Below are 23198 nucleotides of genomic sequence, written 5' to 3'. Positions count from 1 at the left end.
CTCCTAATGACAATGATCAAAAACACAAGGCCAAGTCGACCTGTCATTGGCTACAGCAGAATAAAGTGAAGGTTCTGGAGTGGCCATCTCAGTCTCCTGACTTCAATATCATTGAGCCACTCTGGGGAGATCTCAAACGTGCCGTTCATGCAAGACAGCCCAAGAATTTACAGGAACTGGAGGCTTTTTGCCAAGAGGAATGGGCAGCTTTACCATCTGAGAAGATAAAGAGCCTCATCCACAAATACCACAAAATACACAGAATCAAGAACTGGGATATGTAAACTTTTGATCAGGGTCATTTGGGTAGTTTCTGTTGTGATTATGATTTTAAAAAAATAAACAGTTGATTGATAATAAATGGCTTCAGCCAAACACTAACCATGAGAGAGAGAGAGAGAGAGATACAGTGGGGCAAAAAAGTATTTAGTCAGCCACCAATTGTACAAGTTCTCCCACTTAAAAAGATGAGAGAGGCCTGTAATTGTCATCATAGGTATACCTCAACTATGAGAGACAAGATGTGGAAACAAATCCAGACAATCACATTGTCTGATTTTTGAAAGAATTTATTTTCAAATTATGGTGGAAAATAAGTATTTGATCAATATCAAAAGTTAATCTTTTTGCCCCACTGTATATATAGATCGAGAAAGATAGATATAGAGAGAATGTTTGGGGGTTCTTAATTTTCTAGCAGAAGATACTGATTTTTTTTTTTGTTACTTGTCAACAAAAAGCGCCAGAAAAGGCCTGGAGCTGAAGTGGGTAAATCAACGTAATCCTCTCCTATACCATCCTCACTATAGGGAGTACTTATTACACACGTTGTCCAAAGAAAACAAATTTTAAAAAAGTTGCACAACCGCATGTATCCACTTGTACAAAAGACCTTTATTGTCAATGGATACACATGGTTGCACAACTTTTTTTTTTTTTTTTTTTTTTTCTTTTGGACAAAGTATGTATTAACGCTTGCGTAATAAGATTAGGTCTGCAGTAGTCCCCATAATGAGGATGGTGTAGGAGAGGATTCTGATTTTATTATATTATACAAATTTTTTATCTGGTGATAGAAGTTTACTGTAAAAGGGGATAGTATAGATACATATTAAAGGGTAATGACAATTTTTATACTTTTTTTTTTTTTTTTTCCTTTTTTTTTGTGCTAGGACAACAAAATAATAATAATGTATTTTATTATTCATGGGAACATGGTGAACGTTAAAATAAACTGGTTATTTTTTTTTCTTACGCGTGAACCTGTCGCTTTGTCCTAAATGTCAACAAAGATCTTTAATGAAAACTATCATTTATACTTTTTATTCCTGTTCTGTCCCCTATGAGTTTGGACCTATCAGTTTGGACCTCATAGCTAGGGTTAGGAAGTACCTAGCAATGACCTCATAGAGATGGTTAGGAAGCACCTGGCAAGTACCTCATAGCTAGGGTTGGGAAGTACCTAGCAAGGACTTCAGAGATGGTTAGGAAGCACCTGGCAAGTATCTCATAGCTAGGATTGGGAAGTACCTAGCAAGGACTTCAGAGATGGTTAGGAAGCACCTGGCAAGTACCTCATAGCTAGGGTTGGGAAGTACCTAGCAATGACTTCAGAGATGGTTAGGAAGCACCTGGCGAGTACCTCATAGCTAGGGTTGGGAAGTACCTTGCAAGGACTTCAGAGATGGTTAGGAAGCACCTGGCAAGTATCTCATAGCTAGGCTTGGGAAGTACCTTGCAAGGACTTCATAGGAAGGGTTAGGAAGTACCTTGCAAGGACCTCATAGCAAGGGTTAGGAAGTACCTTGCAAAGACCTCATAGCAAGGGTTAGGAAGTACCTTGCAAAGACCTCATAGCAAGGGTTAGGAAGCACCTGGCAAGTACCTCATAGCTAGAGTTAGGAAGTACCTTGCAAGGACCTCATAGCTTGGGTTAGTAAGCACCTAGCAAGGACCTTCTAGCAAGGGTTAGGCAATGCCTAGCAAGGACCTTACAGCTAGGGTTAGGAACATGGGACAAAGCACTGCATGTACTGTGTTCCATAGGAGGCAGAATAGTAAAAAGTGTGTATGTGCTTAATAAATATATATATAATATATATATATATACATTTGGCCAATGGTTGGACTTTAACACCAAATGGCTGAATAAATGCATCCATGGGTAATGGCTTTTCTGTGTAAGGGCTTTCAAACATAATTAGCTGACTTTATGTTCGCCAGAATGTTCTTGTTCTTATTAATGATTTTTCAGATCGGGTGTATATGGTGTCTCCAGGTGATTTGGGGGGGGGGGGTGTGTGTTCTGTCTCCACCCTTCCTTGTCGGTAATAGCGGACTGTGTTTTTTCTGCAGAGATGATGAAATCCTTGATAAATGTGGTGCAGATGCTGTCCATTACTTGTCCTTTCAACGCCACATCATCGGTCTGTTGGTGATAGTCGGTGTGCTCTCTGTTGGCATTGTGCTCCCGGTCAACTTCTCAGGAAACCTGCTGGGTGAGATAGAAGCCTGTTCATTGGTATTGTTTCTACATAAAGACACATTGGCAAAGCTTCCTGCACCATTGTACGGGTGCAAGTGGCATGTGCCACTGTTAACAAAGCAGATCAACCTTTTTCAAAGCAGGAGAGCTGGAGCTGTTTACTTGGGAGTTGGGCCACCAGCTCCAGTTCTCCTGCTTCCTATGTCTTTGTTAATTAGGAGCAAGATTTTCTTAGTTTAGAATGGCGGCACCTGCTTTATGCCTCCACCACTCTTTTTGTTAATTCTCCCCTGTGTGATCACTGGATAGAGGATGGGGAGTCACGTCTTCGACACCTGGGGATGACGTGTGCCGTATATATCACTGACCAGCTGGACTCTATCTTATTCCACAGAAAACAATGCGTACAGCTTCGGGAGGACAACCATAGCCAACCTGGACTCCAGGTAAGACTCTGCTTGTTTATGAGCACATGGATGTGTGTATAAATGTGTGTACACCGCAGGATTGGTCTACAAGAGGTGTAAAGTGTCTCCTCCTCTCTGCTACTTGTTGGATCTCTTTGTTTGCTGGTTCTGTATGACCAGGTCTAGTTCTGTGTGCCTGGCTCCGGTTCTGTGGCACTAGTTCTGATTCCATGTCTTTCTGATTCTGTGCTGCTTCTGCTATTTTTTTTTTTTTTAGATGTTTTTGATACTGTAAGGATATGACTCTTTCTGTATTGGGGTGTATGTATAGGGCGATCTCTGTATTGGGGTGTATGTATAGGGAGATCTCTGTATTGGGGTGTATGTATAGGGCGATCTCTGTATTGGAGTGTATGTATAGGACGATCTCTGTATTGGGGTGTATGTATAGGGCGATCTCTGTATTGGAGTGTATGTATAGGACGATCTCTGTATTGGGGTGTATGTATAGGGCGATCTCTGTATTGGGGTGTATGTATAGGGCGATCTCTGTATTGGGGTGTATGTATAGGGCGATCTCTGTATTGGGGTGTATGTATAGGACTCTCTCTGTATTGGGGTGTATGTATAGGGCGATCTCTGTATTGGGGTGTATGTATAGGGCGATCTCTGTATTGGGGTGTATGTATAGGGCGATCTCTGTATTGGGGTGTATGTATTGGACGCTCTCTGTATTGGGGTGTATGTATTGGACGCTCTCTGTACTGGGGTGTATGTATTGGACTCTCTCTGTATTGGGGTGTATGTATTGGACTCGCTCTGTATTGGGGTGTATGTATAGGGCGATCTCTGTATTGGGGTGTATGTATAGGGCGCTCTCTGTATTGGGGTGTATGTATAGGATTCTCTCTGTATTGGGGTGTATGTATAGGACTCCCTCTGTATTGGGGTGTATGTATAGGATTCTCTCTGTATTGGGGTGTATGTATAGGACTCCCTCTGTATTGGGGTGTATGTATAGGATTCTCTCTGTGTTGGGCTGTATGTATAGGATTCTCTCTGTATTGGGCTGTATGTATAGGATTCTCTCTGTATTGGGCTGTATGTATAGGTTTCTCTCTGTATTGGGGTGTATGTATAGGACTCACTCTGTATTGGGGTGTATCTATAGGACTCACTCTGTATTAGGGTGTATGTATAGGACTCGCTCTGTATTGGGGTGTATGTATAGGACTCGCTCTGTATTGGGGTGTATGTACAGGACTCTCTGTATTGGGGTGACTGTATGTATAGGTTTCTCTCTGTATTGGGGTGTATGTATAGGACTCGCTCTGTATTGGGGTGTATGCCTAGGATGCTCTCTGTATTGGGATGTATGTATTGGACTCTCTCTGTATTGGGGTGTATGTATAGAGTGCTCTCTGTATTGGGGTGTATGTATTGGACTCTCTCTGTATTGGGGTGTATGTATTGGACTCTCTCTGTATTGGGGTGTATGTATTGGACTCTCTCTGTATTGGGGTGTATGTATTGGACTCTCTCTGTATTGGGGTGTATGTATAGGGCGATCTCTGTATTGGGGTGTATGTATAGGTCGATCTCTGTATTGGGGTGTATGTATAGGATTCTCTCTGTATTGGGGTGTATGTATAGGTTTCTCTCTGTATTGGGGTGTATGTATAGGTTTCTCTCTGTATTGGGGTGTATGTATGGGTTTCTCTCTGTATTGGGGTGTATGTATAGGTTTCTCTCTGTATTGGGGTGTATGTATAGGACTCACTCTGTATTGGGGTGTATCTATAGGACTCACTCTGTATTGGGGTGTATGTATAGGACTCACTCTGTATTAGGGTGTATGTATAGGACTCGCTCTGTATTGGGGTGTATGTATAGGACTCCCTCTGTATTGAGGTGTATGTACAGGACTCTCTGTATTGGGGTGACTGTATGTATAGGTTTCTCTCTGTATTGGGGTGTATGTATAGGACTCGCTCTGTATTGGGGTGTATGCCTAGGATGCTCTCTGTATTGGGATGTATGTATTGGACTCTCTCTGTATTGGGGTGTATGTATTGGACTCTCTCTGTATTGGGGTGTATGTATTGGACTCTCTCTGTATTGGGGTGTATGTATTGGACTCGCTCTGTATTGGGGTGTATGTATTGGACTCGCTCTGTATTGGGGTGTATGTATTGGACTCGCTCTGTATTGGGGTGTATGTATAGAGTGCTCTCTGTATTGGGGTGTATGTATTGGACGCTCTATGTATTGGGGTGTATGTATTGGACGCTCTCTGTATTGGGGTGTATGTATAGAGTGCTCTCTGTATTGGGGTGTATGTATTGGACTCTCTCTGTATTGGGGTGTATGTATAGAGTGCTCTCTGTATTGGGGTGTATGTATTGGACTCGCTCTGTATTGGGGTGTATGTATAGGACTCGCTCTGTATTGGGGTGTATGTATAGGACTCGCTCTGTATTGGGGTGTATGTATTGGACTCTCTCTGTATTGGGGTGTATGTATTGGACGCTCTCTGTATTGGGGTGTATGTATTGGACTCTCTCTGTATTGGGGGGATATGTATATGACTCCTTTTTCTTTACCTTCCCAGGAACAATCTCCTTTGGCTTCACACCATCTTCGCCTTCTTCTACCTCTTGCTCACGGTGTACAGTATGCGACGTCACACGTCCAAAATGCGCTACAAGGAGGATGAGCTGGTAATGCAGCATAATGTAGTCGGATAGTTTTTAATAGATGCCCTCCTATAGAGAGCTGACATGTTTCAGGCACAGCTTGGTCACCCAATGATGATCCTCCATAAATGTGTTTCTGCTGTATCCTGCGTTCTCCCGTCTCACAAATGTCCTTTTTTTTTTCTGATTTTCTTAGGTGAAGAGAACTCTGTTTATTAATGGCATTTCCAAATATGCAGAGGCAGGAAAAATTAAGAAGCATTTTGAGTAAGTTGCAATCTTTTCTTAACTTCTGAACCCTTTGTGCGTTCTTAACCTGTTCCCGTCCGCGCTATATCCAAAAAAAACAGCTACAGTGCGGGCTTACTTTGCCGTGAGGGCATCCATGGACTTCCTCCCGTGATCGCGCTGCCCGCTCACCCACTGTGGGGCTCGGGTGGGCACGCTCTGTGAACGCTGCGTCCTTAGGAGCAAGCTTGATTGGCTGATTACTCCTCATACTACCACACCATGTGGAAACTTTGGGGTCTTTCTGTATAAAGAGCTCTACTCTGGGGATGATCTTTATCCCATGGGCCGGCGAGGCTATACCTCACTGAAATATTCCACCAGTACATTTCTGTACACTGTGTGGTCTAGTTACAAGATGCATGAAAAGTATATAAATTGAAATCTTCCAGAAAAAGAATCCACTTTTGTGATCATGTACATTTAAGAGGTCCTGAAGAAGTGGTCATTTCCACGACAGCGTTGACTCTAGTTCCTCATTTCGACAAACAGCTATACATACACTAAAATACTTCATGGGGGGGTGCCCAGGAATAGTTGAAGGACCTGCGCTGTATACTGCTGGGGTTGGGGTGAGTATGCAGCGCAGGTCCTGCAGCTACTCCCATCACCCCCCCATGTGTTGGTAGCTAGGACCACTGGCATCAACCAATGAAGTTTTTTAGTGCAGATCATCTGCACCTCCTGGCTTTCCGCCTCGCTGTTCACATCAGTGTCCTTTTTAGTGCTGTCATTTTTCATACAGCGTGCCTGGTCCTAGCTACCAACACATGGGGGCGCTGGGAGCAGTTGCAGGACCTGCGCTCCATACTGCTGGGGTTGGGGTGAGTATGTGTCGCAGGTTCAGCAAAACCCAACAAAGATTTAGCACAGAGGCCATCTCTGCAGTGAGTCTGAGGACTGGTTAAAAACGTCCCAACGACCGTACTTTGGAGACCCCTGCTCTAGAGAAAGGTCTGGTGGGAGGTCCGTGGGCTCAGGAGAACTGTGTCCACTCTGATTAGACATCTGAACTCTAGCGAACTGTCTGGTGTGTGACATCTGTTGGCTCTGGAGAAGGGTGCGGTTTCCAAAGCGAGTAAAGTCCTCTCTTGTATTAGGAGAGGTATGGACTTCAGAGAGAGAGATATCACTTTGCCCCCCCTGTTCAAATCATTAGTAAGACCTCATCTGGAATATGAAATTCAGTTTTGGGCACCAGTTCTCAAAAAGGATATCGGGGAACTGGAGAAAGTGCAGAGAAGGGCAACCAAACTGATAAGAGGCATGGAGGAGCTCAGCTATGTGGAAAGATTAGAGGAACTGAATTTATTCACTCTTGAGAAGAGGAGATTAAGGGGGGGATATGAACACCATGTATAAATATATAAGGGGGTCCATATAATGAACTTGGTGTTGTGTTATTCACTTTAAGGTCATCACAGAGGACAAGGGGGCACTCTTTACATCTAGAGGAAAAGAGATTTCATCTCCAAATACGGAAAGGTTTCTTCACAGTAATGGGCCGTACACACAATAGGATTTTCCGACCACAAATGTTGGATGTGAACTTGTTGTCGGAAAATCCGACCGTGTGTAGGCTCCATAGAACATTTGTTGTCGGAATTTCCGCCAACAAATGTTTGAGAGCAGGTTCTCAAATTCCGATCGTGTGTACACAATTCCGACGCACTAAAGTCCACACATGCTCGGAATAAAGCAGAAGAGCCACACTGGCTATTGAACTTCATTTTTCTCGGCTCGTTGTATGTCACTGCGTTCTTGATGTTCGGAATTTCCGACAAGATTTGTGTGACCGTGTGTATGCAAGACAAGTTTGAGCCAACATCCGTCGGAAAAAAATCTATGGATTTTGTTGTCGGAAAATCCTCTCGTGTGTACGGGGCATAAGAGCTGTGAAAAATAGACTCCCTCCAGAGGTGGTTCTGGCCAGCTCAGTAGATTGCTTTAAGAAAGGCCTGGATTCTTTCCTAAATGTACATAATATAACTGGGTACTGACATTTATAGGTAAAGTTGATCCAGAAAAAATCTGATCGCCTCTCTGGGATCAGGAAGGATTTTTTTCCCCTGCTGTAGCAAATTGGATCATCGCCTTCCTCTGGATCAACTGTGGGTATAGGATTGTGTATATGGGATTGTATGATATTTTTTATTTTATCTTTTATTTTTTTTTATGGTTGAACTAGATGTACTTGTGCCTTTTTCAACCTGACTAACTATGCAACTATGTGTTGGGGGTGAGAAGTCTGTTGGCTCTGGAGAAGTGTGTTGGGGGTAAGAAGTCTGGCTCTGGAGAAGTGTGTTGGGGGGTGTGAAGTCTGTTGGCTCTGGAGAAGTGGGTCGGGGTGTGAAGTCTGTTGGCTCTGGAGAAGTGGGTCGGGGTGTGAAGTCTGTTGGCTCTGGAGAAGTGGGTCGGGGTGTGAAGTCTGTTGGCTCTGGAGAAGTGTGTCGGGGGTGTGAAGTCTGTTGGCTCTGGAGAAGTGTGTCGGGGGTGTGAAGTCTGTTGGCTCTGGAGAAGTGGGTCGGGGGTGTGAAGTCTGTTGGCTCTGGAGAAGTGGGTCGGGGTGTGAAGTCTGTTGGCTCTGGAGAAGTGGGTCGGGGGTGTGAAGTCTGTTGGCTCTGGAGAAGTGGGTCGGGGTGTGAAGTCTGTTGGCTCTGGAGAAGTGGGTCGGGGTGTGAAGTCTGTTGGCTCTGGAGAAGTGGGTCGGGGGTGTGAAGTCTGTTGGCTCTGGAGAAGTGTGTCGGGGGTGTGAAGTCTGTTGGCTCTGGAGAAGTGTGTCGGGGGTGTGAAGTCTGTTGGCTCTGGAGAAGTGGGTCGGGGGTGTGAAGTCTGTTGGCTCTGGAGAAGTGGGTCGGGGGTGTGAAGTCTGTTGGCTCTGGAGAAGTGGGTCGGGGGTGTGAAGTCTGTTGGCTCTGGAGAAGTGTGTCGGGGTGTGAAGTCTGTTGGCTCTGGAGAAGTGGGTCGGGGGTGTGAAGTCTGTTGGCTCTGGAGAAGTGGGTCAGGGTGTGAAGTCTGTTGGCTCTGGAGAAGTGGGTCGGGGTGTGAAGTCTGTTGGCTCTGGAGAAGTGGGTCGGGGGTGTGAAGTCTGTTGGCTCTGGAGAAGTGGGTCGGGGGTGTGAAGTCTGTTGGCTCTGGAGAAGTGGGTCGGGGGGTGAAGTCTGTTGGCTCTGGAGAAGTGGGTCGGGGGTGTGAAGTCTGTTGGCTCTGGAGATGTGGGTCGGGGGTGTGAAGTCTGTTGGCTCTGGAGAAGTGGGTCGGGGGTGTGAAGTCTGTTGGCTCTGGAGATGTGGGTCGGGGGTGTGAAGTCTGTTGGCTCTGGAGAAGTGGGTCGGGGGTGTGAAGTCTGTTGGCTCTGGAGATGTGGGTCGGGGGTGTGAAGTCTGTTGGCTCTGGAGAAGTGGGTCGGGGGTGTGAAGTCTGTTGGCTCTGGAGATGTGGGTCGGGGGTGTGAAGTCTGTTGGCTCTGGAGAAGTGGGTCGGGGGTGTGAAGTCTGTTGGCTCTGGAGATGTGGGTCGGGGGTGTGAAGTCTGTTGGCTCTGGAGATGTGGGTCGGGGGTGTGAAGTCTGTTGGCTCTGGAGAAGTGTTTCGGGGGTGGCCAGATATCTGGGCTCTGAGATATTGCTGACCTCTTTTCTTGTGTTGCAGGGAGGCGTATGACAACTGCACGGTGCTGGAAGCTCGGCCGTGCTATGATGTGGCCAGGCTGATGTTTCTGGATACAGAGAGGTGAGAGTGGAGACTCGACAAGCTGCGTTCATCATATTCGCCTTCATAGTGTAACAAAATCTTCTTCTGGACTCCTACAACTCCAACTCCCATGAGCCATTGCAAGGCGGACAGTTACAAGCATGACTCCCTCAAGCAGAGGCATGATGGGACTTGTAGTTTCGCAACAGCTGGAGGGCCACCAGTTTGAGACCCCTGCACTAGAAGATCGGGGCACACAATGGAGCCCCCATAGTGACTTGTCAGCTGTCATTTTTCTGGGCACTTTAAATCCTCCGCTCTTCAGTTTGTTGCTCCGAGCAGCTTTCTGAAAATGTGTGCGATTGTTTTTTTTCAAGTGTTCCCTGTACAGAGCTATGGAATATGTGTGAGCTATATAAATCTATAATAATAGCATGTGACTGTGGTGGGGACACTAGATTATAAGCTCCCTTGGTTCAGAGACTGATATAAATGTTTCAGTCAAACAGAACTACACTATTGTCAAAAGTATTGGGACGCCTGCCTTTACACACATGAACTTTAATGACATCCCAGTCTTAGTCCGTTGGGTTCAATATTGAGTTGGCTCCGCCCTTTGCAGCTATAACAGCTTCAACTCTTCTGGGAAGGCCGTCCACAAGATTTAGGAGTGTGTCTATGGGAATGTTTTACCATTCTTCCAGAAGAGCCTTTGTGAGGTCAGGCACTGATGTTGGACAAGAAGGCCTGGCTCACAGTCTCCGCTCTAATTCATCCCAAAGGTGTTCCTCTACCCCAAACTCCCTCATCCATGTCTTTATGGACCTTGCTTTGTGCACTGGTGTGCAGTCATGTTGGAACAGGAAGGGGCCATCCCCAAACTGTTCCCACAAAGTTGACAGCATGAGATTTTCCAAAATGTCTTGGTATGCTGACGCCTTAAGAGTTCCCTTCACTGGAACTAAGGGGCCACGCCCAACCCCTGAAAAACAACCCCACACCATAATCCCCCCTTCCACCAAATGATTTGGAGGGGTGGCCCATTACTTTTGGCAATATAGTCTGAATGAGCGAGTTTGGGGCTGAGGAACTTGATTGGCCTGCACAACCCGATAGAACACCTTTGGGATGAATTACAGCGGAGACTGCGAGCCAGGCCTTCTCATCCAACATCAGTGCCTGACCTCACAAATGCTCTTCTGGAAGAATGGTCAAACATTCCCATAGACACCCTCCTAAACCTTGTGGACAGCCTTCCCAGAAGAGTTGAAGCTGTTATAGCTGTAAAGGGCGGAGCCAACTCAATATTGAACCCTACGGACTAAGACTGGGATGCCATTAAAGTACATGAGTGTGTAAAGGCAGGCGTCCCAATACTTTTGGCAGTTTGTTTGTATGTGTGTGTAGATATAGATATATATATAGAGAGAGAGAGAGATATAGAGAGAGATTAGATATGGATAGATTATCTATCGATATACATATATATATATTTATTCTCTATATATAATCTCTACATATATCTTCAAAAAGTTTCCACACTTTTTTTTAATATTTAATAGAGTTAAATATTAAATCCATTTAAATACATATGTATGTTTACGTGAACAGACAGGCGTCCCAATACTTTTTACTATATTGTGTGTCAACATATAAGATGACACTGAAAAGGGGGGAAACAGAATGAACCGTAATATGTGACCACCATATGGGTGGGGTTCAGCGTACCCCAAAGTACTGCCAATTAAAAAAAAAAAAAGGGGGGGGGGGGAAGACCCCAAAGGAAAAAAGCGGGTACTAAATGCGACCTTAAGATTGATGCACTGTAAAAGATATCTTTATTAGGGACGATAATATATTGAAAAACAGCAAAATAATCTAGATTATCACCGCCACCCACCACTTAAAAATGTCAACGTTGTCAATTAAAACATAAAAAGAGTCTGGACTCGGCCAGTACACAGGTCCCTCACTCATGCTTGATCACCACCTACAGAACGGGGTGCTCAACCTGCGGCCCTCCAGCTGCTGCGGAACTACAAGTCCCATCATGCCTCTACCTTTGGGAGTCATGCTTGTAACTGTCAGCCTTACAATGCCTCGTGGGACTTATAGTTCTGCAGCAGTTGGATGAGAAGCAGGTAGAGCAGCCATGTGACCTACAGCAACCCAAAGCTCACAAGGAGCATGAAAGAATAAAGCAAAATAGAACATTTATTATCAGAGGGATGTCAGATAAAAAGGCAATAAGTGACTGCATCCAACAACTCAAAAGACAATACAAACACTGAGCAACCTCAATATCTTATCTAGAGTGATTCATAATGAAAGAGCAAAAGTGCTTGAGCCACTAGATGAGGAGCCACTAGATGAGGAGCCACTAGATGAGGAGCCACTAGTTGGGGAGCCACTAGTTGGGGAGCCACTAGATGAGGAGCCACTAGATGAGGAGCCACTAGATGAGGAGCCACTAGATGAGGAGCCACTAGTTGGGGAGCCACTAGTTGGGGAGCCACTAGATGAGGAGCCACTAGATGAGGAGCCACTAGTTGGGGAGCCACTAGATGAGGAGCCACTAGATGAGGAGCCACTAGATGAGGAGCCACTAGATGGGGAGCCACTAGATGGGGAGCCACTAGATGGGGAGCCACTAGATGAGGAGCCACTAGATGAGGAGCCACTAGATGGGGAGCCACTAGATGGGGAGCCACTAGATGGGGAGCCACTAGATGGGGAGCCACTAGATGAGGAGCCACTAGATGAGGAGCCAAGAAGATGGTTTGATTGTTATACAGTACACCACACTAGGAGGTATAAACGGGCTTCAGATATACATTGCACTTGATAGAACCCTGTACACGGAGAACATGATCCTTCCTTCCAGAGCGAGAGTGAAAGTCAATTCATTTTCCGTGTTCTCCTGACATCTGACGCCTCTTCTCTGTTCTGTTTAGGAAAAAAGCTGAACGTGGTCGCATCTATTTCACCCACTTGAGGAGTAAAGACAACCTCACGTCTTTCATCAACCCAAAGCCATGCGGTCACTTGTGCTGCTGCGTGATCAAAGGGTGCGAGCAGGTGAGAGTACACGGCAGTGCACAGAATTCATTATTCCATCATGAAAAGATGAAAGCGGCCAATAAAACTTCATTCTGTACACGGATTTACCTTCTGTGAGCTATATTCTGATTGTTCGCTATGGGTTCACAGCAGTTTGTGCAGCCTTGTTGACAAAGCCCATGATAGGGCAATGATGGGAGTCATCTGTGTGAGTTTAATAGAAATGGCCTAACCCTAAAGTCCTTAGCGGTACCTGCATTAAAGTATGATGCCTACCTACCTACCGCCAGAGATCAGTGGCACATATATGTGGGAATTGTGTTTATGCCTTGGTGGATTCTGGAGAGTAAGGGATTGGGTACATGGGTGTTGTATTCTTATGTTTAACAACATCGGGCCCCAGGCAGGTTCTAGGTGTGTTTTTAAAGCGGAGTTCCAGCCGAAATATGACTTTTAAGATAAAAAATACCCCTAGAATACTCATGTCTTGTGCAATGTAACAAAGGTATGCTGTAAACTATGCCCAGTCTTCTATTTGTGCAGCATCATTTTCTTACTTTGTGACGTCTCTGCACAGCGCGCCCATCTCCAGTGTGGGCATCTGAAGCCACAGTGTCCTTCTTCCTGGATTCCGTGCATGCTGGCTACCCAGCATGCACCTGCCGATCTTGCGCATGTGCCGTGCAATCTTGGTCGGCTTGCCATGCCAAGCTGACCAAGATTTTCCATAGACGCCACTGTTAAATGTTACTGGAGCCGCACCATGCCAAACTGACCAAGAATTTTCATGGACGCCAGTGTTAAATGTTATTGGAGCAGTGAAATGCCAAGCTAGCCAAGAATTTCCATGGACGCCAATGTTAAATGTTATTGGAGCAGTGCCATGCCAAGCTGACCAAGGTTTTCCATGGACGCCAATGTTAAATGTTATTGGAGCAGTGCCATGCCAAGCTGACCAAGATTTTCCATGGACGCTAATGTTAAATGTTATTGGAGCAGTGCCATGCCAAGCTGACCAAGATCTCCCAGGAGCCAATGCAAAACCAGAAATGGTGGCCGCGGCCCCCTAGAGGAGAAAGTGAAATTAGATATAGGCTTGTAAACCCTTGTGGTTTTTTTTTTAATAACAAACATATCATACTTGCCTCCACTGTGCAGTTCGTTTTGCACAGTGTGGCCCCGATCCTCCTCTTCTGGGATCCCAATAGGATGCATTAAGGTGAAAAAACACAAGGGTTTACAACCCCCTTTAATCGCTGGCTGTAAGAGAAGATATCTGAATGATACCTGTACCTGCACCCATCATTCAGATATCACTGCTCAAAGTTGACAACGTCATATGACGGGCGGGTGGGAAGCGGTTAAAGCGGAGTTCCACCCACATTTTTCACTCCTCACCATGCAGCACTAATGTAAATCCTTAAAATCAATTGGCAATATTTTTTTTTTTTTTTTTTTAATTCTCACCTACCTGTAGGTGAAAAGAAATTTAAAAAAAATGGCAATAAGTCACAGCACCAGCTACCATTAGGGAAAGCGCACCTGTCCCCGCGTGCTCGCTTGCAGAAGCGAACGCATACCTAAGTCGCGCCCACATATGTAAACGGCGTTCAAACCACACATGAGGTATCGCCGCGAACGTAAGAGCGAGAGCAATAATTCTAGCCCAAGAACTGCTCTGTAACTAAAAACATGTAACCTGTAAAAAAAAAATTTAAAGCGTCGCCTATGGGGATTTTTAAATACCGAAGTTTGGCGCCCTTCCACGGGTGTGTGCAATTTTGAAGTGTGACATGTTTGGTATCTATTTACTCGGAGTAACATCTTTCACATTATGCAAAAAAATTGGGCTAACTTTACTGTGTTTTGTTGTGTGTGTGTGTGTGTGTGTGTGTGTGTTTTGTTTTGTTTTTTTTTTTTTTTTAATGCATGAAGCTGTTGCATTTTTTTTTTTAAAAAAAAAAGTTTGAAAAATTGCTGCGCAAACATGTGGAGTAAAAAGTTGCAACAACTGCCATTTTATTCTCCAGGGTCTCTGCTAAAAAAAAAAAAAAAACCTATATAATGTTTGGGGGGTTCTGTGTAATTTTCTAGCAAACATTTTTACATGTAGGAGAGCAATGTCAGAATTGGCCTGGTAGGCAAGTGGTTAAGGTGGAAGGCAAGGGAAGCCAAATACAGATATTTGCTGCGATTTGTGTTTGAGTGCTGCTGCATTTTAGTGTTGCAAGCTTCACCGCGGGTAGGTGATGCGGGCTCACCCAACGCACAGTAATCGTAGTGACCCCCTTGGTCTTCACCACAGGACCTTTCCTAAGGGATGATGGGCCGGTGACCCTACTGAGCACCAAGCTACTTTGCTGCAAGATGCCACCAGGTCACAGCCCTTAGGATTGCCCCACCGGGGGATGGCACAGGAACAGGGTGGGGATACAATATAGTGAATACTCATTGTCCAAGCAGATGTTGGGGCAGGTGGCAAGCAAGAATACATAGGAGTGGATTCAGAAACAAGGACAGGAGACACAGGCAGGAGCTAGCAATAAGTCACAGCACCAGCTACCATTAGGGAAAGTTTTAACCCCCCCCCCCCCCCCCCGGGCCGTGTGTACATCCAAGGGTGAGGGACATATGTTAATGCACGCACGCCCTTGACCAACCATGCATGGTCTCTTTTGGAGACATGATATCCAAGCATTGGAAGGTGGTATCCAGTGAGGTGCTCTATGAGAGCTACTAGGGAGTGATGAAGACCTAATCTAAATATTTTAAAAGGATATGCCCAGTGATGTGATCTATAGGAAGTTTTCGGGAGGCATAGAAAGGGAAGACCCCCACCATGCCAACATCCAAAGATTGAATATAAGGATTGAGAATGAATCCCAAAAAATGTGCCGACTTTGTAGGCCCTGACCTCAAGGAGCTTCCACCGAGTATCACCTTCCAATGTAAGTATATTATGTCTATTTTACTCCCCTATATCTCGGATTGGGTACCTCACTGGGAACCACTGTCCAATGTATGTATATCATGTGTCCATCCCTTTATGTTACTGCCCATAGAGCACCTCACTGGGCAACACCTTGTAATGTATTTAAATCTTGTCTTCAATCCATATTGGCTCCCATAGAGCACCTCACTGGGTATCAACTTCCAATGTGAGTACATCATGTCTCTTCATCCCTCCCCAATATAAGGATTGAGAATAAACCTCAAAAAATGAGCAGACTTTGTAGGCACATCATGAGGCAATAAATATATGAAAAAAATATCTTTATTACAAAAAGGCTAAAAAACATATAAACATTTAGACAACACCTTATAATGAGACAAGGTCAACAGATACTCAATATACCAGACATGAAGGTTGGATTATTGCATATGTAGGTAAATCGTAAATGTATTGATATATCTGTATTAGAAAATGATCCAACAAATCCTCCACGTCTACTTGTCAACGCGTTTTGCAAAATAGCTTCCTCAGGACACACTGGGTAGGTGCTGATGGGCCTTTGATCACAAGTGTAAGGGGACACCACACATCACAGACTGCATCAAATAATACTGATGGTCAATATATGTGCATAGTCCCGCTGATTGGGAGTGGATACTAAGATGTATTCAGCTTTCACAAGGACCACAAATACAGTATCTCCAAAAGTGAGTACACCCCTCACATGTTTGTAAATATTTTCTTCTATCTTTTCATGTGACAACACTGAAGAAATGACACTTGTCTACAATGTAAAGTAGTGAGTGTACAGCTTGTATAACAGTGTAAATTTGCTGTCCCCTCAAAATAACTCAACACACAGCCATTAATGTCTAAACCGCTGGCAACAAAAGTGAGTACACCCCTAAGTGAAAATGTCCACATGGGGCCCAAAGTGTCAATAATTTGTGTGGCCACCATTATTTTCCAGCACTGCCTTAACCCTCTTGGGCATGGAGTTCACCAGAGCTTCACAGGTTGCCACTGGAGTCCTCTTCCCCTCCTCCATGACGGCATTACGGAGCTGGTGGATGTTGGAGACCTTGCGCTCCTCCACCTTCCATTTGAGGATGTCCAACAGATGATCAATAGGGTTTAGGTCTGGAGACATGCTTGGCCAGTCCATCACCTTTACCCTCCGCTTCTTTAGCAAGGCCGTGGTCATCTTGGAGGTGTGTTTGGGGTCATTATCATGTTGGAATACTGCCCTGCAGCCCAGTCTTTGAAGGGAGGGGGATCATGCTCTGCTTCAGTATGTCACAGTACATGTTGGCATTCATGGTTCCCTCAATGAACTGTAGCTCCCCAGTGCCGGTAGCACTCATGCAGCCCCAGACCATGACACCATACCTCCCAACATTTTGAGATGGGAATGAGGGACACTTACTAGCAAATGTATGTAGGCATAGGACACGCCCCCTGTCATACCCCCTTAAAGGAGAATTAACCAAAAAAAAGGTTTAATACATCCACAAGGGCTTTTTTTTACCACTACTATTCCTTTATATTGGCTTTTAAATGCAGCAATTTGGTTGAAAGGTTTAGCACTATGAAACACTTTTTGAAAGGTAAAAAGTGCATTTTATATACAACTATATAGATCAGACCAAAATGAAGGGGAAAGAGGGACAGAGGGACATTGCTCAAAATCAGGGACAGTTGGGAGCTATGTGACACTCCCACCACCATGCTTGACTGTAGACAAGACACACTTGTCTTTGTACTCCTCACCTGGTTGCCTTCACACACGTTTGTCACCATCTGAACCAAATAAGTTTATCTTGGTCTCATCAGACCACAGGACATGGTTCCAGTAATTCATGTCTTTAGTCTGCTTGTCTTCAGCAAACTGTTTGTGGGCTTTCTTGTGCATCATCTTTAGAAGAGGCTTCCTTCTGGGATGACAGCCATGCAGACCAATTTGATGCAGCGTGCGGCGTATGGTGTATATATATATATATATATACATTGTACAACAGTACCCAATGATGTGCACTGTGGGAGGTAATAGGGACAGTGCTGGGTGTCATTGCTCTGATATTGGGGTGATGGACAACAACTTCCATACAGATTTAGCAGGCTTTACCACCCACCTTCTCCCAATAAACTTGTTTTGCGATTCAGAATGACTGTGCTGCCGGGATCACACAAACTTTTAAACTGCTTGAAGTCATAGTGACCTTTTTAATGATCGTCAATAACAGTCCAGCTGAATAGGTTGCTGAGACAGATGGTTGAAACTGTAGATTGCCCTAAAATTGCCTGATACATGTAGAACTCTGTTCACTGGTACCACTGTAATGTGGATCTTCCTTTACCATTCCAGGTGGAGGCCATTGAGTATTACACACGGCTAGAGCAACGTCTGAAAGAAGAATACAAGAAAGAAAAGGAAAAGGTCAATGAGAAACAACTTGGAATGGCCTTTGTCACCTTTCAGAATGAGGCCACCACAGCCATGTAAGTCCAATAGGACCCAGATTCAGCAATGTCTAGGTGTCATCCCAGTTTTCTTGGCTTTTTATGGTCCACCCCCCCAAGTGTTACCAACAACGGAGACTTGACACTTTAGCAGTTTGACATTTCACACCTAGGCATTACTAGCATGTAATGGAAATCCCCAGAGTGTGGCATGACTACTCCCTATGGTGAAGCTCTGCCCCCAGAGAGCCAGAGGTTGGAGCTGTTACCCTGTATTCAGCCCCAGAAACCCTGGCCTAGGAATATTCCACAAGGGTTATGTCTTAATGATGAAAGACATAATCAAAAGTTTGACAGCGGTGCACTCAAACCTGTGGGTTGTGTGATTTTATTATGGCTACTATGGATGCTCTTGAAGGTCTACAGGTGATCTTTATCCTTTGTGGTTCCCTCTGTGGTTCTAGTTCTTTTCCAGTAAGCTTTTATTACATATTTTTTGTCCCTCACTCTCTGCCCAGTCTAGAAATCACCAGGCAAGCTACCATCCTCATTCTGTTTTTTGTTTTTTTTAATAGCGATTACCTTGTAAATGTTTTTTTTGTTTTGTCTTGTTTTTTCCCCTTCCAGGATTTTGAAAGATTTCAATGCATGTAAATGTCATGGCTGCAGTTGCAGAGGGGAGCCCAAAAGTTCATCCTGCAGTGAAACTCTTCACATCCCCAACTGGACTGTCAGCTACGCTCCAGATCCCCAGAATATGTACTGGTGAGAGAAGGTTCCTCTGGGGTTGGGGAGTGCAGGGCATGATTATTCCTAGGTGTGTGCCTCCAGGGCAGAGGAAAAGGGGGAAATGGTCCTTCTTGAGGCTTGCCTTTTAGGTGTGGGACAAGGGGCATGGTCATTCCTGAGGTGTGCCTCCAGGACAGGGTACAGCAGGGCCTAGTCATTCCTGAGGTGTACCTCCAGGACAGGGTACAGTAGGGCATAGTCATTCCTGAGGTGTACCTCCAGGGCAGGGTACAGCAGGGCATAGTCATTCCTGAGGTGTACCTCCAGAACAGGGTACAGCAGGGCATAGTCATTCCTGAGGTGTACCTCCAGAACAGGGTACAGCAGGGCATAGTCATTCCTGAGGTGTACCTCCAGAACAGGGTACAGCAGGGCCTAGTCATTCCTGAAGTGTACCTCCAGCACAGGGTACGACGGGGCAGGGTCATTCCGGAGGTGTGCCTCCAGCAACAGGGTAAAGCATGGCAGGGTCGTTCCTGAGGTGTACCTCCAGGACAGGGTACAGCGGGGCATGGTCTTTCCTGAGGTGTGCTTCAAGGGCAGGGTTATTCCTGAGGTGTACCTCCCAGGATAGGGTCCAGCGGGGCATGGTCATTCCTGAGGTGTACGTCCCAGCACAAGGTACAGCAGGGCAGAGTCATTCCTGTGGTGTATGTCCACCACAGGGTACAGCGGGGTATGGTCTTTCCTGAGGTGTGCTTCCAGGGTAGGGTCATTCCTGAGGTGTACCTCCAGGACAGGGTACAGAGGGGCATTTTCTTTCCTGAGGTGTACCTCCCAGGACAGGGTACAGAGGGGCATGGTCTTTCCTGAGATGTATTTCCAGGGCAGGGTCATTCCTGAGGTGTACGTCCAGCACAGGGTACAGCAGGACAGGGTCATTCCCGAGGTGTACCTCTAGGACATGGTACAGCGGGGCATGGTCTTTCCTGAGGTGTGCTTCCAGGGCAGGGTCATTCCTGAGGTGTACCTCCAGGACAGGGTACAGAGGGGCATGGTCTTTCCTGAGGTGTACCTCCCAGGACAGGGTACAGTGGGGCATGGTCTTTCCTGAGGTGTACCTCCCAGGACAGGGTACAATGGGGCATGGTCTTTCCTGAGGTGCATTTCCAGGGCAGGGTCATTCCTGAGGTGTGCTTCCAGGATTGGGTCCAGCGGGGCATGGTCATTCCTGAGGTGTACCTCCAGGACATGGTACACCGGGGCGTGGTGTTTCCTGAGGTGCGCCTCCAGGGCAGGGGGGGGGGGGGGGGTGGTCATTTCTGAGGTGTGCTTTTTTAGGGTGGCTATGGAGCTGGGGAGAGGGGTGGATTTGTCATTCCTAAAGCTTGTGGCTTCGGGGAAGGAAGATTTGAGGTGTGGTCATTCCTGGAGCTTAAATATGGGGGCATGGTCATTCCTGCTCATTTTTGGAGCTGTTAAAGGAGAAGTATAGCCTAAGCTCGTAAAAAGTAATCATGCCCTTTAACCTCTTCACGCCGTCAAAAAGCAAATATGAGGTCTTCGGCTTCCAGGGGGTTATAACCGGGGCAGTATCGTTTTTAAGAGCCGACTGGTGGCTTTCTTGTAATAAAAACTGATGTGGCTAAGCAGCCGCTTATCTGTTATTACAAGCAGCGGCAGGGGACGCCCCCCCCCTCCAGCTTCCTTCTGCGCCTTGCCTGAGCTCTCCGGTCCCACCGGAATCGGCTTTGATCGGGTCCGGGATTTAGTAACCCAAAAGCGATGTCATGACATCACTTCCTGTTTATTGGAGCCTTAAAGGTGCCAAATTTTAGAAAATGCCAGCATTCAAAACTGCCAAACTTGGCGCTATGAGTGTTTTTTAAGTGCAAAGGAGGGATTTGGGGTCTCATAGACCCCAGACCCCCTCCATAAAGAGTACCTGTCACCGCCTATTAATGTCACAAGGGATGTTTACATTCCTTGTGACAGCAATAAAAGTGAGCAAAGTTTTTTTAAAAGGACAGTGTAAAAAAAGAAATATGTAAAACACCCCATCCCTCTGTACTCGCAGAAGCGAACACATACGTAAGTCGTGCCCCTAAATGTAAACCGTGTTCCAGCCACACATGTGAGGTATCGTTGGAGCGAGAGCAATAATTCTAGTGCAAGACTTCCTCTGTATCTCTAAACTGGTAACCTGTAGAAATTTTTAAAGCATCACCTATGGAGATTTTTTATACTGTCATTTGTCGCCATTCCACGAGTCTGCTCAATTTTGAAGCGGGACATGTTGGGTATCTATTTACTCGGTGTAACATCATCTTTCACATTACAAAAAAATTGGGCTAACTTTACTGTTTTTTATTTTTTTTTTTTAATTCATGAAGTGTATTTAAAAAAAAAAAAAAATATATTGCATTTGAAAGACTGCTGCACAAATACAGTGTGACATAAAATATTGCAACAATCGCCATTTTATTCTCTAGGGTCTCTGCTAAAAAATATATATATATCATATTTTGGGGGTTCCAAGTAATTTTCTAGCCAAAAATACTGATTTTTAACTTGTAAGGAACAAATGTCAGAAAAATGCATGAAGGGGTTAAGTTGGGTCAGAGGCAGATGCATGCCGAGCAGAGTTTAGAGTGGTGGCAGTATTTAATGCTGGGTATTGAGTTAGGGCTGACCCATGATAGAAGGCAGTGTGTGCCTCTGGGGTAGACAGTACTCTAATTCAGGGCACTGCAGGAATGCAGCTGCCCAAATCTGGGATCTCGATAACGAATAAATGGATAAATGTGTCCTTGTCACCCCTAGGGAGAACCTGTCTACACGTGGCTTTCACTGGTGGTTCCGCTGCCTGATTATCAACGTCATTCTCTTCCTCCTCCTCTTCTTCCTCACAACACCGGCTATTATCATCACCACCATGGACAAGTTCAACGTTACCAAACCCGTGGAGTACCTGAATGTAAGTTTGGGGGAAAGGCGGAGGGAGCAACCCAGTTTTCACATGGCTGTCCGAAGACTGGAAGGACTGCAGACACAGAGCTACCTGTACAGTGGATTGCTTGTGTGTGATACAAATATAACATTTAGAAAATTACAAGGTGCAGAGAGCCTCTAGAAAGAAATATCTTCATTATATAGAATCTCTTTTTTTTTTTTTTTTGTACATCACAGGACACAGAGCAGCACAAAGCGGAGCTCCACCCAAAAATTAAACTTGCGCTTTTTGGAGTAGGAAGGAAGGGACTTTAGGCATAAAGCCTTGGGACTTTAAAGGTGTCAAAGTTCAAAATATATATTGAAACCACAATTAGAATAAAAGATACATTTTATTACAAACTGATTAAAAAGAGCCTGATCAAGGCCACATATAGTACAATATTTTTCAAAAAGGTGAATTTAAAAAATGTAACAACAATTTATATTACAGATACCACTTGTTTTCTCAACATGTTTCGCTCTAACATCTTACACTTTTTGGAATCCTCCCCCCCCTTTCGGTGTCACATTTGGCACCTTTCAGGGGGGAGGTGGGAGCAGATACCTGTCTAATACAGGTATTTTGCTCCCACTTCCGGGCATAGATACCCGAGCCACCCGCGGGTATCTACGCCACTTCCAAGGCCTTCTCCGTCCCCCATGCTGTCTTCTGGGAGACACACAGGTCCCAGAAGACAGCAGGGACCAGGGGTATCGAGCAGCGCTAGTTGCTCATACGCAGTAGGGAACCAGGAAGTGAAGCCGCAAGGCTTCACTTCCTGATTCCCTTACCGAAGATGGCGGCGGCAGCACCCAAGAGCCGAGGGAGAGATCGGCTTCGGATGCCGACATCACGGGCGCCCTATTTTAAAAGTCAGCAGCTGCAGTATTTGTAGCTGCTGACTTTAAAAAAAAAAAAAAAAATTGGCAGACCTCTGCTTTAATAATCATCATTATTATTGCATAGTTACATAGTAGGTGAGGTTGAAAAAAGACACAAGTCCATCAAGTCCAACCTATGTGTGTGATTATGTGTCAGTATTACATTACATATCCCTGTATATTGCGGTCATTCAGGTGATTATCTAATAGTTTCTTGAAGCTATCAATGCTCCCCGCTGAGACCACCGCCTGTGGAAGGGAATTCCACATCCTTGCCGCTCTTACAGTAAAGAACCCTCTACGTAGTTTAAGGTTAAACCTCTTTTTTTCTAATTGTAATGAGTGGCCACGAGTCTTATTAGACTCTCTTCTGCGAAAAAGTTTTCTCCCTATAGTGAGGTCACCAGTACAGTATTTGTAAATTGAAATCATATCCCCTCTCAAGCGTCTCTTCTCCAGAGAGAATAAGTTCAGAGCTCGCAACCTTTCCTCATAACTAATATCCTCCAGACCCTTTATTAGCTTTGTTGCCCTTCTTTGTACTCGCTCCAT

The 23198-nt window shown here is 45.3% G+C and overlaps 1 protein-coding gene across 6 annotated transcripts in view; it reads left to right on the top strand.

Moving 5' to 3' along the window:
- The window catches only part of TMEM63B (transmembrane protein 63B), a 112264-nt gene that overhangs the window by 56517 nt on the left and 32549 nt on the right, over nucleotides 1-23198 (top strand). For all 6 annotated transcript variants that reach the window (XR_012244034.1, XR_012244037.1, XR_012244036.1 and 3 more), the window contains 9 exons: nucleotides 2356-2498; nucleotides 2880-2931; nucleotides 5504-5612; nucleotides 5785-5855; nucleotides 9527-9607; nucleotides 12523-12646; nucleotides 17947-18080; nucleotides 18669-18806; nucleotides 21594-21747. Coding sequence is in view for 2 of the 6 variants with exons in the window: in XM_073628713.1 (XP_073484814.1) it covers nucleotides 2356-2498; nucleotides 2880-2931; nucleotides 5504-5612; nucleotides 5785-5855; nucleotides 9527-9607; nucleotides 12523-12646; nucleotides 17947-18080; nucleotides 18669-18806; nucleotides 21594-21747 (1006 nt within the window). In the remaining 4 variants the exon portion in view is untranslated. The remainder of the gene's footprint in view (nucleotides 1-2355; nucleotides 2499-2879; nucleotides 2932-5503; nucleotides 5613-5784; nucleotides 5856-9526; nucleotides 9608-12522; nucleotides 12647-17946; nucleotides 18081-18668; nucleotides 18807-21593; nucleotides 21748-23198) is intronic.

The sequence above is a fragment of the Aquarana catesbeiana genome, linkage group LG04 (assembly GCF_042186555.1).
Source record: "Aquarana catesbeiana isolate 2022-GZ linkage group LG04, ASM4218655v1, whole genome shotgun sequence".
In the NCBI taxonomy this organism is placed as follows: Eukaryota; Metazoa; Chordata; class Amphibia; order Anura; family Ranidae; genus Aquarana; species Aquarana catesbeiana.
Note: the sequence above shows the minus strand (reverse complement) of the source record. Positions and strands in the feature narration are given on the sequence as shown.